The 13,658-nt window shown below is 38.6% G+C and overlaps 1 protein-coding gene across 1 annotated transcript in view; it reads right to left on the bottom strand.

Annotated features, from left to right (window-relative positions):
* Window positions 1–10,692, bottom strand: part of pdss2 (prenyl (decaprenyl) diphosphate synthase, subunit 2) — a 37,612-nt gene extending 26,920 nt beyond the window's left edge. The window contains exon 1 of the mRNA XM_084742919.1: window positions 10,186–10,692. Within this exon, the coding sequence (XP_084599045.1) occupies window positions 10,186–10,433 (248 nt within the window). The 5' untranslated portion in view covers window positions 10,434–10,692. The remainder of the gene's footprint in view (window positions 1–10,185) is intronic.
* Between the last annotated feature and the right edge of the window lie 2,966 nt (window positions 10,693–13,658).

Raw genomic sequence — 13,658 nt, 5'->3', positions numbered from 1 at the left:
TCAGGTTGTGGCAATTTATTATAGACCAGTTCAATTCTGTTGGATAAAGAATGAACCATACAATAAACAAACACTGTGACTTGATGACATATGCAAATTGTTCTACAAAATGTTACAGTATGGAAAAAAATAACAGTAATATAATTGATCAGATTTGACTGCAGGACTGTATGTTTCTTTTGGGCTTGGAGGGTGAGGGGTGTGTGTGTGTGTGTGGGGGGGGGGGGTGCTCCCGCCCACAGCCAACAACCTTCTGACACGTTCACAGAAACACACACACACACACACACACAAAGACACACACAGTGCGCAGTGGTATCTGCCTGCGTGGTGGGCAGATTAAATATCTTTTTACTCTCTCTGGGGAGCGGTTAGACAGAGCACCTCTAATCCTGTCCCTATGGGAGCCCCTTGTGCCATGAATCACGCTCTCGTTAGGGGCTCCGAGGCAGACAAGCGGCCACGCCCCCCTCCGCTCGATGCCCAGACACCGGCCTCACCAGCCCCACCGCCAGCCCCGAGCCCCCCCACCCACTCTGACCCACCCCTGCACCACAGGGGGAGGTGGAGGAACCCGAGACAGAGAGTGGATGCGAGAGATAAAGCATGAAGAGAGGGAGGAGACGGAGGGAGATGGAGGGAACAGAGGCCAGACAGAAATGAGAATGCGAGAAAAAGATGACAGAAGAAACACATTAGTGATTCACAGCTTTCTGGTGCTGAAAAGAAAAAAAAAACACACATAACCCAGAGCTCTGTTCCTTCCCAAAAACACATAAAACACCTCACACCGCTTTTCCAAAAAAAAATTTATGATACAGCTGACATTATGTTGGGCTGTCCTACATCGCAGCTCATGAGATGTATTTATGGTCACTCTAAATTTTGGCTCAAGTGGAAAATAGGGATTCGCCTGGCGCACTCATGAACGCAGACGCATCACCCGCTGAATAGAAAACGGCTATGAGCAAAAATTATGAAGCTCCTCTTGGGGAGTCCGGGTATGAGCCAGTGGCCTGAGGGTGGCAGATGATTAATATTTATGTCACTATCCACACCAGCATACATCAATCAATCACAACCGCCCTCCCGCAAAGGGGTGGGGCACGGATGATGTGGAAAAAGAGAGATAGTGAGGGCTACGGGGAGGGAGAGAGAGGGGGAGAAGGGAAAGAGAGAAATGGGCTGCTGTCATTTTAAAGGGTTGTGAACAGGTCACCACGCCTTCTGCTCCGCAACTGCAGCGCAGGAATTCAGGAACTTTAGCCGCCGCATGCAGGGGCTGGAATTAATGCATGCAAATGTAAGATCGCACCTGTGTCCTGTCATATTGATCTTCTGTCTCCTCTTTTTTGCCAAAGTATTGAAAGGATGAATGAATGTGACCAGATACCTGCACTCTACCAAAAGACAGAATCCATGCAATACATTTGTCTCTACTGTAAACAGCAGGTACCTTTATAGATTTATGATCGTATGTTTAGACAGTCATCAGCTGCTTATTCCAACTTCCAGGATTTGACTCTCACAACTTGAATTTGATCAGCATGGTACATCCGTTCAAATCCTGAGAAAACTGATTCCTCAAGGCTAAAACTGACCGCCTTCTTTTCTCGTCCATTACAGAAAGTACAGTGAGACAGCTGTTGTCTAGGACAGTGTTTCTCAAACTTTTTACACTATGCACCACCTCAGAAAATACTGAGCTCTCCATGTACCATCTTACTGTTTTGCAGCATTTGGTGCTAGCAGGTGCAGTACAGCTCTAGTTAGGATTTCCTAATGATAAGTTATGTGGCCTAAGGTAGGCTAAGACACAGACATGAGTTTAGGAATTGCTTCTGTAAGGTGAGATATTTTTCTATCTTGAAAACTTAAGACAAGAACAAGATTTCTGTCTGTAATGAGGCCTCAACACGTAGGTGTGGGGATGTGCCTCTTGCCTGAACATTAAGTTGGATTTAAAGACACTGGAAACGTATTTTCTCACTTCTTACTATGAGCAATGAGATCCAACAAATTATTTTCTGCAAAAATCAAAACAGTACTAGCTATTTCTGTCAAGGGATTTTTTTGTATTTCTGCTTCTCTTCATGCTGTTCTCACTGGTTTGAACAGGGCAAGGGTCAGTTCAGTTGGAGAGGCCTGGTGTCATGTCCTTCAGTGCACCAATCAGGATTTAGCAACATCTTAATCAGAGTCTGATGACAGTTGTGGGGGTGTTTGCTTCTGTTCTGCAGGACGCTGTCATTCAAATCTGATTGAACGACACCCACAGAGAAGAAGATGAGCCGATTTGTTTGAATGGTAAACACTTCATAAATAATAATTAAAGGTGTCCTGTGGGATTTTCTCGTAAACAAAGTTTATATCCAGTTTTATATTCAGCAATAATCACTAAAATTCATTGTGTGGATTCTCGGTGTCTGAAAAACATGATGAATAACTTTTTCCCTTACAAAACATTTGTAAAGCTACTTTTTATAAAATTATAAATCCCTTACATTCATGTTTTACAGGCGGACAATCTTCCTCCTCTCTGAATTTTGCTGATGCATTGCTGCATTTCTGGATGTATTATCACCTGTCAGTTATTGAAATAATACAAAACAATTTGGTGGAATTGTGTATCACATCACCAGCATGTGCATACAAGTGATCCTTCCTGCATGTACACAATACAAACAAAACAAGGACTCACTCATAATAAATTTGCTCCATAGTCCTATTAGCAGAGGTCGCAGCCATCGTTTTGCAAGTTACAAGTTAGTCTTTGCACTAAATTCTCAAGTCCCAAACTTTGTGGTTCGAGTCTTAAACAAGTCATTATGTGACAGTAAGTTTCCAGCCTCACTGATTTACAAAGTTACTTAGCAGTTAAGCTAAGAATTGCTTGACTTACCTTTACTTGTGCAACTTAAAATGTTGAAGTGTTCTGGTCGGTAATTTTCAACCCAGTTGTTTTTTTTGTTCACCACCTTGTAGTTTCTGTACACAATCAAAATGATCTTTTGTGTCATTTTATTCCAACTGATGCTTATTAATGTAGCATTTGTTCTCTCCTGCAACTTCATTGGATGCTGTTGGATTGGTTCAAAACAAAGTGGGTCTGGGGATTGTATGGAATTAAGTGTTGACTTGCTGAGAACGAATGAATGTCTGCTGATTCAGGAAATAAAGGGAAATGATTTGATTCGAGGCACACTTTTTGAATAACAGTCTTTGGGCTTGGGGGAAGCTATCAAGAACTTTCAGGTGACAAGGCTCAAGTCAAAGCGAGGTTACTGAGTCACTGGTGTTAAAGTGCAAGTTAAGTTGCAAGCAATTTATCAAGTCGACTCAAAAGTCATCAAATTTATGACTGTGTCATCTGAGTCATTTGAGTCAAGTCATGTGACTCCAATCCTCTGGCTACTTGCAGTCAAAAACTTCACAGGGTACCTTTAAAGATGAATGCTTCGACTTTGATTGTTGCTTATTTAATCAGGAATATTTAATGTTGGAGATCTGCAATCAAATTTTATGGCCTTTTCATCAGAAAGTTGAGGTTGAAGCAAGAAAACACAATGATTTTGTTTGCCAAGGCTGCCCACTGGCAACAATTACTTTTAATATCTTGAAACAGATTAGAGTTGCAAACATTTCTTGAGTTGCTATGGCCTCAAAGCAAAACTTCATTCAGTCTCATTAACTTCTTCTCATATACTGTAGTTTTGCTGCTAAAGCCTATAAATGGCTTTTTAAAGAGCCCCTCCATTCAAACATATTGTTATATGTTTACCAATAGGCCAGCACACTGATAAAGAGCCATCCTCCCACTCAACCCATTTGTGAAAAACAGTGTAGATGTGTAAGCTACAATGACAACGACCCTGATAAAGACCTGGTTGCAACACACTTTTCATTTTAAATACATATTGCCATGTAAAACAAAGGCATTTTAATTTTGCACAAAGCTTACAGTCTGCCTTGGATCGTTTTTGAAGGAGACTTAAATTTTTAATTGAAACAATATTTCACCCAAGCAATGAGCCCTCCACAAGATGGAATATTATTACTTTGTTACTTTGCACTATGATGTATGGGATGTGCAGCCTAGAAGGCTGTTTTCACATTCATCTGCTGAGGGGGAGAAGTTTGGTTGTGATGTAATTTTAAGAAATTTTCAAAAGCTCACTGTAGCTGATTTGAGAAAAACTATAAATGACACAAATTATTCCATGGAGAGTATTTTGATGTGTCTAAAAAAATGTCTGCAGACTGAGGAGGATCTTTAAAGGACAAGTGTGTAGAATTTAGTGGTGTCTAGTAGTGAACTTGCAGACTGCAAACACCTTGCCTCTCTCATCCCTAGGAGAACCTACTGTACGATGGGCGTGAATCTTGTGAGAAACGTAAAAGGATGTATCTAGAGCCAGTGTTTGCTTTGCCCGTCCCACTGTAGAAACATGGGGGTGCAACATAGTGGCCTCAATACTCAGTACTAATACCCTCTGAAGATACGAGGGGCTCATCAAGGTAACGATACTGTTTTTTTTCACAGATGTACCTGCTTATTTCAGAAAGACAATGTCAAGACACCTTCTGCACGAGTTCCAACAGCGTGGCTTTGTAGTAAAAGAGTTCAGGTACCGGACTGGCCTGCCTGCAGTCCAGACCTGTCTATGAGGCACGACACACGACAACAGAGACCCTGAACTGTTAAGCAACGTAAGTTTTATATCAAGCAAAAAAGAGAAAGAATTTCACTTTTGAAACTTCAACAATTGGTGTCCTCAGTTCCCAAACACTGACTGAGTGTTAAAAGAAAAAGTGATGCATCACAGTGGTAAACATGCTCCTGTCACATACAAACTTTTTGCAATGATCGCTCAAATGTGGTTACCAAACAATTATGACAAAGATATGTGGATTAATATAGGCAGGATATTTCACAGAAATAACTATAAATAAAAAACACAAATAAAACAAAACATATATTAAACTTAAATAAAGAATAGGGATCAAATATACATCAAATGAATGAAAACAATCTGCATTGTGTTCTGTTATAAGAAACGTTTTTGTATAAGTACATATAAATATATACCAATACAGGACGATATAGCTGTGATAGGCCAGGATCAGGCTGATAATAATGGTTGGCCAATTTATCAGTCCGGCTTTACCGTTTAGTGTATAATTATCTAGGCTTATTAGTATACTATAATACAGTATAGTACAGTAGAAGCATATTGTATACTATGTTTAGGCTGTACTGCTCATTATTACTAACATTATTACTATTATTATTATTATTATTACATTATATTTATTATATTTACCATCACTATGGTGGTGACTACAGACAGAGAGGCTGCTGTATCAGAGCCAAATGCACTTTTAAATTAATTTAATCCTAACCTTTTTTTGCTGATCTAAAAAATGATCTGATCCGTGACTCAAGATTAACTTACTCAAATAATTAAAATAATTGGTAGAATGTCTAAAATAATCAATAGATGTGTCCCTAAAACATACTTATGCATATTATATTACATTTCTGGCATATAGTGTTGAAAAATCCCTGTAAATCCTGCACACTGGACCTGCAATTTGAACATTCATTCATGTCCACACTGTGGTTGAAATATGCAGGCTGGTCCTTTTGGACTCATCTTAATGGTCATTCTATTGATCAAGATATTAAAGCTAAAACTTGAGATTTCAAAAAGTAGTGAGCCAACAGTAAGGAAATACTACAAGTCAAACTCTCAAGGACTGTCCTTAAAGCAAGTAAAGTTTCTTCTCCCGGGCCGCAGTCCCCTCGCTGTAACTCCAGACTTTGGGGCAAAGTTAGCTGAGCTGCAGTTTTTGAGAATGAAAGGAAAGGAAAAACCGAAACCCAACTCCACGAGGGTCTGCCTGTCTGCTATTGTGGATATTTTTATCTGCCGCGCGTCTAAGGCGGAGACACAGTGGGAAATACGAACCAGCCAACCCAAGCTGACAGTGAGGAGTCAGACTGTCAAGAGGTCTGCTTCCCTCCCTACCCTCCCCACCACCCCCCGCCCCCACTGCTACAACACCCAAATGGATTGTCATATCAGATTTAGGTGTATAGGTTATTACACCCTTGGGCTCCTGTTTCCAACACACCCGTCTGCATGGCGGGATTGAGTTTGAGGACTCTCTCTTCTCGTTCTCTAAGTTCCTGATTTCTTTGATAGAACATAAGAAATCTCAGGCAACTCCTAAAGTTACAGGATAATATTTGGAAGATGTAACCTGCTCTAGCTCCTCCTCCTCCTCCACAATTGTGGCTTTACTGTTGCTCTATTGGTTTAGTGTAAACATTTCAAAATACTGAATATAAAACAAATATAAATAAATGAATTGGCTGGTATGGTCTGTTTAGGAAGATCTAATCAAGTTGGTTACGACCCAGAGGGAGTTGCCTGTCGCACAGTAAAAGGTCTAATTTCTTGCCCTCATCTGCAGGAGAAATCAGTGTACAGTGTTTCCCTTCAACTCCATATTTACTTCAGAGAAAATAGATTTATTGAGCAAACTGGGAATGGTGGTGCAAGTATTAAGAGTTGCACTTCCATAGTTTAAGCATGGTCATGTCTCTTTGGTCAATCTTTTTTTCTGAACATGAAGAATTCCTGCAATGACAAACCAATTCATGGCTTTGCTTTTGCTCCCTTTCATTTAAATTTCCACATAGACCAAATGCTCCTGAATGCTCCCCAGGGTCCCTTGTGACATCACTCTCCTTGACTGAGGACTATCTTTAATGTCATATCTAAAGAGCTAGCACACGGTGAAACGAAACAACGTTCCTCCTGGACCATGGAACAACACTTGAGACAAAACAGAACCAGCAAAGACTACACAGACCTACACGAGTCTGCATAAACCTACACAGGACTGCATAAAGTGCACATGTGCAACCATGTAAGATGTTTTTGGTTTGTCCCAGTGGGTTCCACAAGTCTAGGTCACGCACTGGGCCTAAAAATGTCGAAAGTTGGTGCAAGATCCTGCACAATTTATTAAGATAGAGCAAAATAATTACAAAGACAGTGCACAGTGCACAAAGACTGTTAAAACTTGTTTTAAAAAAAACTGATTAAATAGTTAAAACTGCTGCATATGGAAACTTACACTAAGTAAACACAAGTGCTGGACAAACATTGCAATATTGTGCAAAATTACAAAGGGTAGATCAAGATAAGAGTTGCTGTAGTTGTTAGTTAAACTAAAAGTGTCAACATGCACTGTTGTAAATGTAAACATAATTGTGATGAATGTAGACAAGAAAATGTAAACACAACTGCTGTAGATATAAACATAACTAGTGTATATGTAGACAAAAGTGTAAACATAACTGCTGTAAATGTAGGCAAAAATGTTAAAACATAACTGTTGTAATCGTAGACAAACATAACTGCTATAAATATAAATAAATGTAAATATAACTTCTGTGAATGTGGGCTAAAAAAAACATAAAAAACATAAAAACCAGCGTTAGCAGGAAGAATGCAGATGGTCACAGGTTTAGTCAGACACACTGTTCATTATCTGTTTAACTGTGAGCAGTTTTTCTTGTTTCCACTTGTTCATTCCTTCTTCCTTGGCACTTTTTTCTAGTAAGCTTGTTGCTTATTGAAGTGGTTGTAGTTAATATCATGTGTTGTGTTGCTACTTCTAGTCACAGGAGGTCACACAGTGTGGCTAGGAGAGCATTCACATGACATTTTGAGATGTACTTGTTAAAGGTTCTCTGTGAAGTTTTTGGCTTCAGGTAGCACTATGCAGCAGCTGTTAGTCTATGAGTGGGTCCCTGTTTTGTTTGTGGATATGGGTGCACATGGAAGCGGATGACGTGGTGCACAGTCCTGCCAATGATCCCACACTACTTCACTGATGAACAGGTGGCGGTAACACACCAAAACATTGCAGCAATGCACCAGCAGAGGCAGGGAGGAAGAGCCTGCAAGCTGGTGAACATGGATGTAAATAATTCTGTATTTAAAATACTTAAAAGAAAATCATCTAGGCTAATGTTTAATGAGGAGAGACATGCTTTCAAAACTTTTGTTAGAACTCAAGAATACACACATTGTATTTTTGGTGAGAAACGTGGAATACAAGCAACACTTTTGTCTGTTTAAAAGAAATCGCCACACAGTAGTTTTCATTCAATAGTCAAATGCTGGATGTTTATAGCTTGTGCTGGACTGATGCAGAGTGTTGGATTGGCACGAGTCTATGAAATCAAATGAAAATGAAAAGAGAAAACCAGAAAACCTTTACACATCTGGTTCATTCAGTTGAGATCAAAACTGCTTCTAGTTTCCCATTTTAAGACACTTAATGCTTTCAAATACCTCAATTCTGTTCTGAAGTAACTCCATCTATCCAAACGGACGAGTTTGTCAGATCAATTAAGTGCTTCACCAATCTACTTAGGGTGTACAAATCAAAGCTAAGGGAACAATAATATTTGATTAGCACTACGGGGATAGATGGTAATGCTGTCTGAGAGCACTGTTATGAAATGATAGCTGTCAAGTTGTTGTGATGAGGATTCCCAGGAGCAGGTTTCCAACAACAAAATGGCATCACTTTTTTCAGACATATACAACAGTAACTGCTTGTGAGTCACTGTTTGTGTGGCTGAGGTAACAACGACACGTCAGGATCTGAGCTATGCTCCACCTCGTGTGATAAAGCCCATTCATGAATGACCTACTTTTAATGAAGGCCATGAGAAAAAGTGCCAAATTTAGCATTTTGAATAAGATAGCATGCTCCACTGTCAGGGCATATTATGTGCTCTTTACGAGCCAGGGTGTTTTCATTATGTGCTTTAATGACATTGTGCATTGAATGCATTTAGGTGAAGGTTAAACTAAAATGCACAATTAATTGAAATATTGCTGAAATAATGCCAAGTGCAACATTCAAATCACTGGGGCTGCAATTTGTTAATAAAGGTAAAATATGACAGAAAAGTGCTGCAGTGCTGCAGAGAGGCCCAGGTCTACAAATCTTGTTCTTCAGATGTAAGAAAAGATGTTTATTTGTTACAGACCCCAACAAATGTCACATCCTCATGATTATAGGTTTTTTTGAGTCATATATGAATCATGTCACGTTTCCCATATCATGCAGCCCTAATATAATATAATATAGCTATCATAAGAGACCCTAATCACTGACAACGGCTGACGCTTGACTGAAAAAAACTATTGATTGCAAACAATATTTGTTTACCCACATGCCTATGGATTATGGAATGGTGAAAGAGGATACTACGATGAATGCATCTGCAGGTGGGGTCAAGTGTGTTTGTGTCTGCGTGTGGATCTATTGAGACACAAAATAAACATCAACCAACAGTGAAGTGAGTGCTGTCAAATGACCCCCTGGCCCTGGATCTCATTTGTTTCTGAATTATTTGGCTACTCAGTGATCTGAACATAATCATCAGTGCAGAATAGTTCTCATCAGTAAAAATGATGATACATGAGAGCAGGGCTGCAACTAATGATTATTTTAATCATTTAGTCTATAAAATGTCAAAAATGCTCATCACACTTTTCCAGAGCACAAAGTAACATCTTTAAATTGTCCAAGCAAAAGTCCAAAGCCCAAAGACTCTTCATTTACTATCGAAACAATCAGCAAATCCTCTCATTTATAAGAACATTGACATTTGTGCTTGAAAATGACTGAATTGATTATCAGAATAATTGGAAACTAATTTTCCTTCAATCAACTAATCAATTGATTTTTATAGGTGAATATGAGAACCACAAACCAGAGTTAACTCTGACATTAATGGAACATTATGCTCATAAACTTTGATCTCAAGTAATATTGTGTTTGTTACCCTTGTCTTATTCAGTCTTATTCTTGGAATAATATATGAAACGAAGGGTTGTAATTTTATTTAAACTGAGTGCCTGTTGGTGGATTATAATCATGTCAAAATAGAGTGATTTAAATAATATATTGAGTGTTCTTTTTAAAGGTCATGGTCTATTTCTGAAGCTTTACTCACAGACAGGGTCGTTTTATTTTGCCAGATTGTTGAATTGAGTTTGGTTTGGCATTTACTGCATGAAGGAGAGAGCCCTAAAGTGGAAGCTCAGAAGAAACCTTGCTCATTCCAGCAGGTGATGTTAATGTTACCTTGCAGTGTTGAGTAAAGGGTGCTGAGTCCCGACCAGCTTCCTGACGTGCATGGCAACATTACTGAGTTCATCACTGAGCAGGCAGCGGAGGCTCATGAAGGAGGTCGGATATCCGACGATCTTCTCTGCATCGGAGACCACTTTAGTCCAGTTTGAAGTACCTGAGCTGGAGAACAGACTCAGCGTCCTCTGTCCTCGGCGGGACAAAACCCTGCAGGACAGCCGTGACCATGTAGCTGGAAGCATTTTCTCTCTGACTGTAATGTTTGTCTAGTTTCATACAGCTGTCATTCAAGAGGTACTCGCCACCATCTTTAAATTTATCAGTAAATTAAAACGCTAACGTTGCACCGTGTCCTTAAACAGTGTTACGTTCATATTATTCATAAAAACGTATCATTTTCTCTCCTAACATATCTAATATAGTGTCACTATGAGAGTAACTAGCTATGTTTCACAACACACGACCTGACACTGCGAGCCGCCATCTTGAAACACGTAATACGTTACGTCGTATTACGTAAAGACGGCTGTCAAATTCCGATACGCCCCGTTCTGAACTATGGTGAGTACTTCAGGCAAAACTCTGTAAGAAAATGAGACGATTTTACATTACCCTTTGTTTTTTTTGGTCAAATTTACACACTAATAGAACACTTATACACTTTTGTTTCCAGTGCTTCATTCGGCAAGTATAATATTTCTAAAGCGTCACTTTATCTTTGTCAAATATAAACTTTTACAGCTGGTTCACGCCTGTCGTCACGGTCCAGCTGGCACAAGGTGGTTGTGGGAATCAGCGTTAATTATTATCCTTTTAAACTCTTCTGTTGTGAAGCCATAAAGGCATTCATTCACCACAGGTGGCAGAAGAAGTGGTCATATTTAAAGGAGCAGTAAAAACACTCCGTTACAAGTAAAATTTGAAGTAAACGTGCAAATTATTAGCATATAAATACACTTAAATTCCCAAACATAAGAATACTCATTATACTGAATTGTTCTTTTCGGACTTATACAAATTTTATGCTGGATTTTAATTGGTGACGCGTTCATGTGCATCACTAACATTGCAGATGGTAAAGGGCAACTATTTATATACAGCCAGGTAGGTTAATCTCGAATAATACATCAGAATTTATGAGTTGATTTATAGTTTGTATAAATAATCTCAATATGCTAAATAACTTTTAACTAATGTTGTCAAATTTATGTAGTGGGGTAAAAAGTACAATATTGGCTTACAAAGTGAAGAGTTTGTAAAAGTAAAAAGGGAGCATAAAGTATGCAAGTAGGGACAGGAACATACACTGTTAAATAGAAATATTCTAGTAAAGTACATGTACCTCAAAATTGTAATTAAGTACAGTACTTGAATACTTTACTTCCACCACTGCTCACCGTCAACAACCAGGCTCCACTCACAGGGGCCACCCCAGTCCAGCACCACGTACCTGCAGCTCCCTCAAATCTGAGTAGATAATTATTATGACCATATTAGAAATGTTGTATTTATTTTATAGTGAGTAATTACCTTATGAAAACCAATAAAAAAAGTTGAATTATATAATAGCTTTGATTGCCTGTACCTTTGGGTTGTTCTGCCATAAAAAACAAACTTTAAGTTAATAAAACATTTAAGAGATGAACAGTCGTGGAAACACAAACCAATAAACTGACCATATTTTGGGGCTGTCAAAGTATAAGGCCATTACTTTAATTGATGGTATACATAATAGATTAATTAAGACATAGGCCCGGTAATTTAAAGATTAGCTAAATGTAAACTGATAAAATGTAAATTTACATTCAGCGTTGGCTATCCAGGAGGGAGCTGATATGAAAACGTTTATCAGTGCCAGTGGTCTTACAGCATCTTCAGTTAAGTAATGTGAGGACCCATCTGCTTTCCATTTGCTGCGGATGTTATTATTTTCACATTTGCAAACTGAATGCGTGCATCACCAACCTGTGATTTGATGCATTAGTGATGTTTGATCATTAGAGAACATCACTTATGGTTTTCTTCGGTTATTGTAGGAGACCCCTTAATGTAATGTTAATGTGAATGTAATGTTTCTTTTTTTTTGATAGATTAAAAGCCAGCTGCCTCACAGTTTGTTTTTCATTTAACTGACACTGAAACATCAGTGACATTTCGTCACTGCTTTTGTCAAATAATTGCAAATTGCAGAGACTGCTGCATGTTTCTCATTAAGTCTGATTTCAGTAAATCAAGAACATGCTTAGTGAGATTTTACGCCAGTGTGGAAACACTTTTGGATCAAATCTGACTTAGTTCTGTCCTGTCTCATTATATGTTTCCATAATGGTAAAGCCCTATTACAAAGCCACAAATAAAAAAAAAAAGGAAGAAAATATCAATTTAAAGCAAACTGCTTAAATTGTGACAATTAATGTTTCAGTTCATGTAATACAATCCTAGAGACAATATGACAGTTCCACAGTATGATAGGGAATTGTCCCGGCTGAATCAGGTTTAACAATGCTTTCATTGAATCCTACTCCATCTGCTTATTACTGGACTGGAGAGAAAGTCAAGGACAGCTTACATAACATGGAGCTGCAGTCTCTTTTGCTGAATAGACTTACAAAACAAACACACATACTGTTTATTCATGTATCATATGCTAAAGGAAAACAGCTATTTAACTTGTTATCGATCCATCCACTCTCAGCATCATACTGTTGGGGAAATAGATAAAGCCACTTTTGTGTTTTTGAGAAATACATGTTACAACAGCATTTAGATAAAGGGATAGTTTGTATTATTTGAAATATTGTTGAGGCACCTATCCACAGTCAGTGTATTATTTAAAGTAGATGGCGGTTGGCACACCCTCAGTTTGGAGAAGCAGCAGGAGACCTGGTGTAGGAAGCTAAAGCAATGCACTTCTGTGGTAACGGTCAATGCCAAAACATATTTTAGCCCCATAAAAACAGGTCCACCTGAAAGAATCAATATCAGTTCAAATTTATGCTGTATTTAGAATACTTCTACTGCCTTATCTTGCTGACATAAACAGTTTTTTTTTTTTTATGGGAAACCACTGTTATATAAGTCAAATATGTCTCTCTCCAAACCAACCAGACTTCATTGGTAAAATCAGTCATTTTACCTTGCAGAACACAGGAGCTTCTGGTTTCAATGGAATGTGGTTTAGTGAGAAAAAATTATAACTGACTTTTATAACGGTAGTATTATAAGCCAAGCTACTATTGCATTTGTAATATAGGCTAAATAGGCTTTTTTTTTATAGATATTTTTAAATATATGCTTTGATGCTGACTCTTCTCACAGCAGTACATTACTTAGCTTCCTTGCTGGTTCTCCTGTCTGCTTCTCCAAACTGGGGGTAAAACACTGACTAGCAACAAGTAGCCTACCTCATGTAACCCCACCTCAAATAATCTGAACTATCCCTTTATAGCAACACAGTACCACTGAGT

The sequence above is a fragment of the Lutjanus erythropterus genome, chromosome 18, assembly GCF_056507025.1.
Source record: "Lutjanus erythropterus isolate fLutEry1 chromosome 18, fLutEry1.hap2, whole genome shotgun sequence".
Taxonomy (NCBI): Eukaryota; Metazoa; Chordata; class Actinopteri; order Lutjaniformes; family Lutjanidae; genus Lutjanus; species Lutjanus erythropterus.
This window is presented reverse-complemented; position numbering and strand designations above follow the sequence as displayed.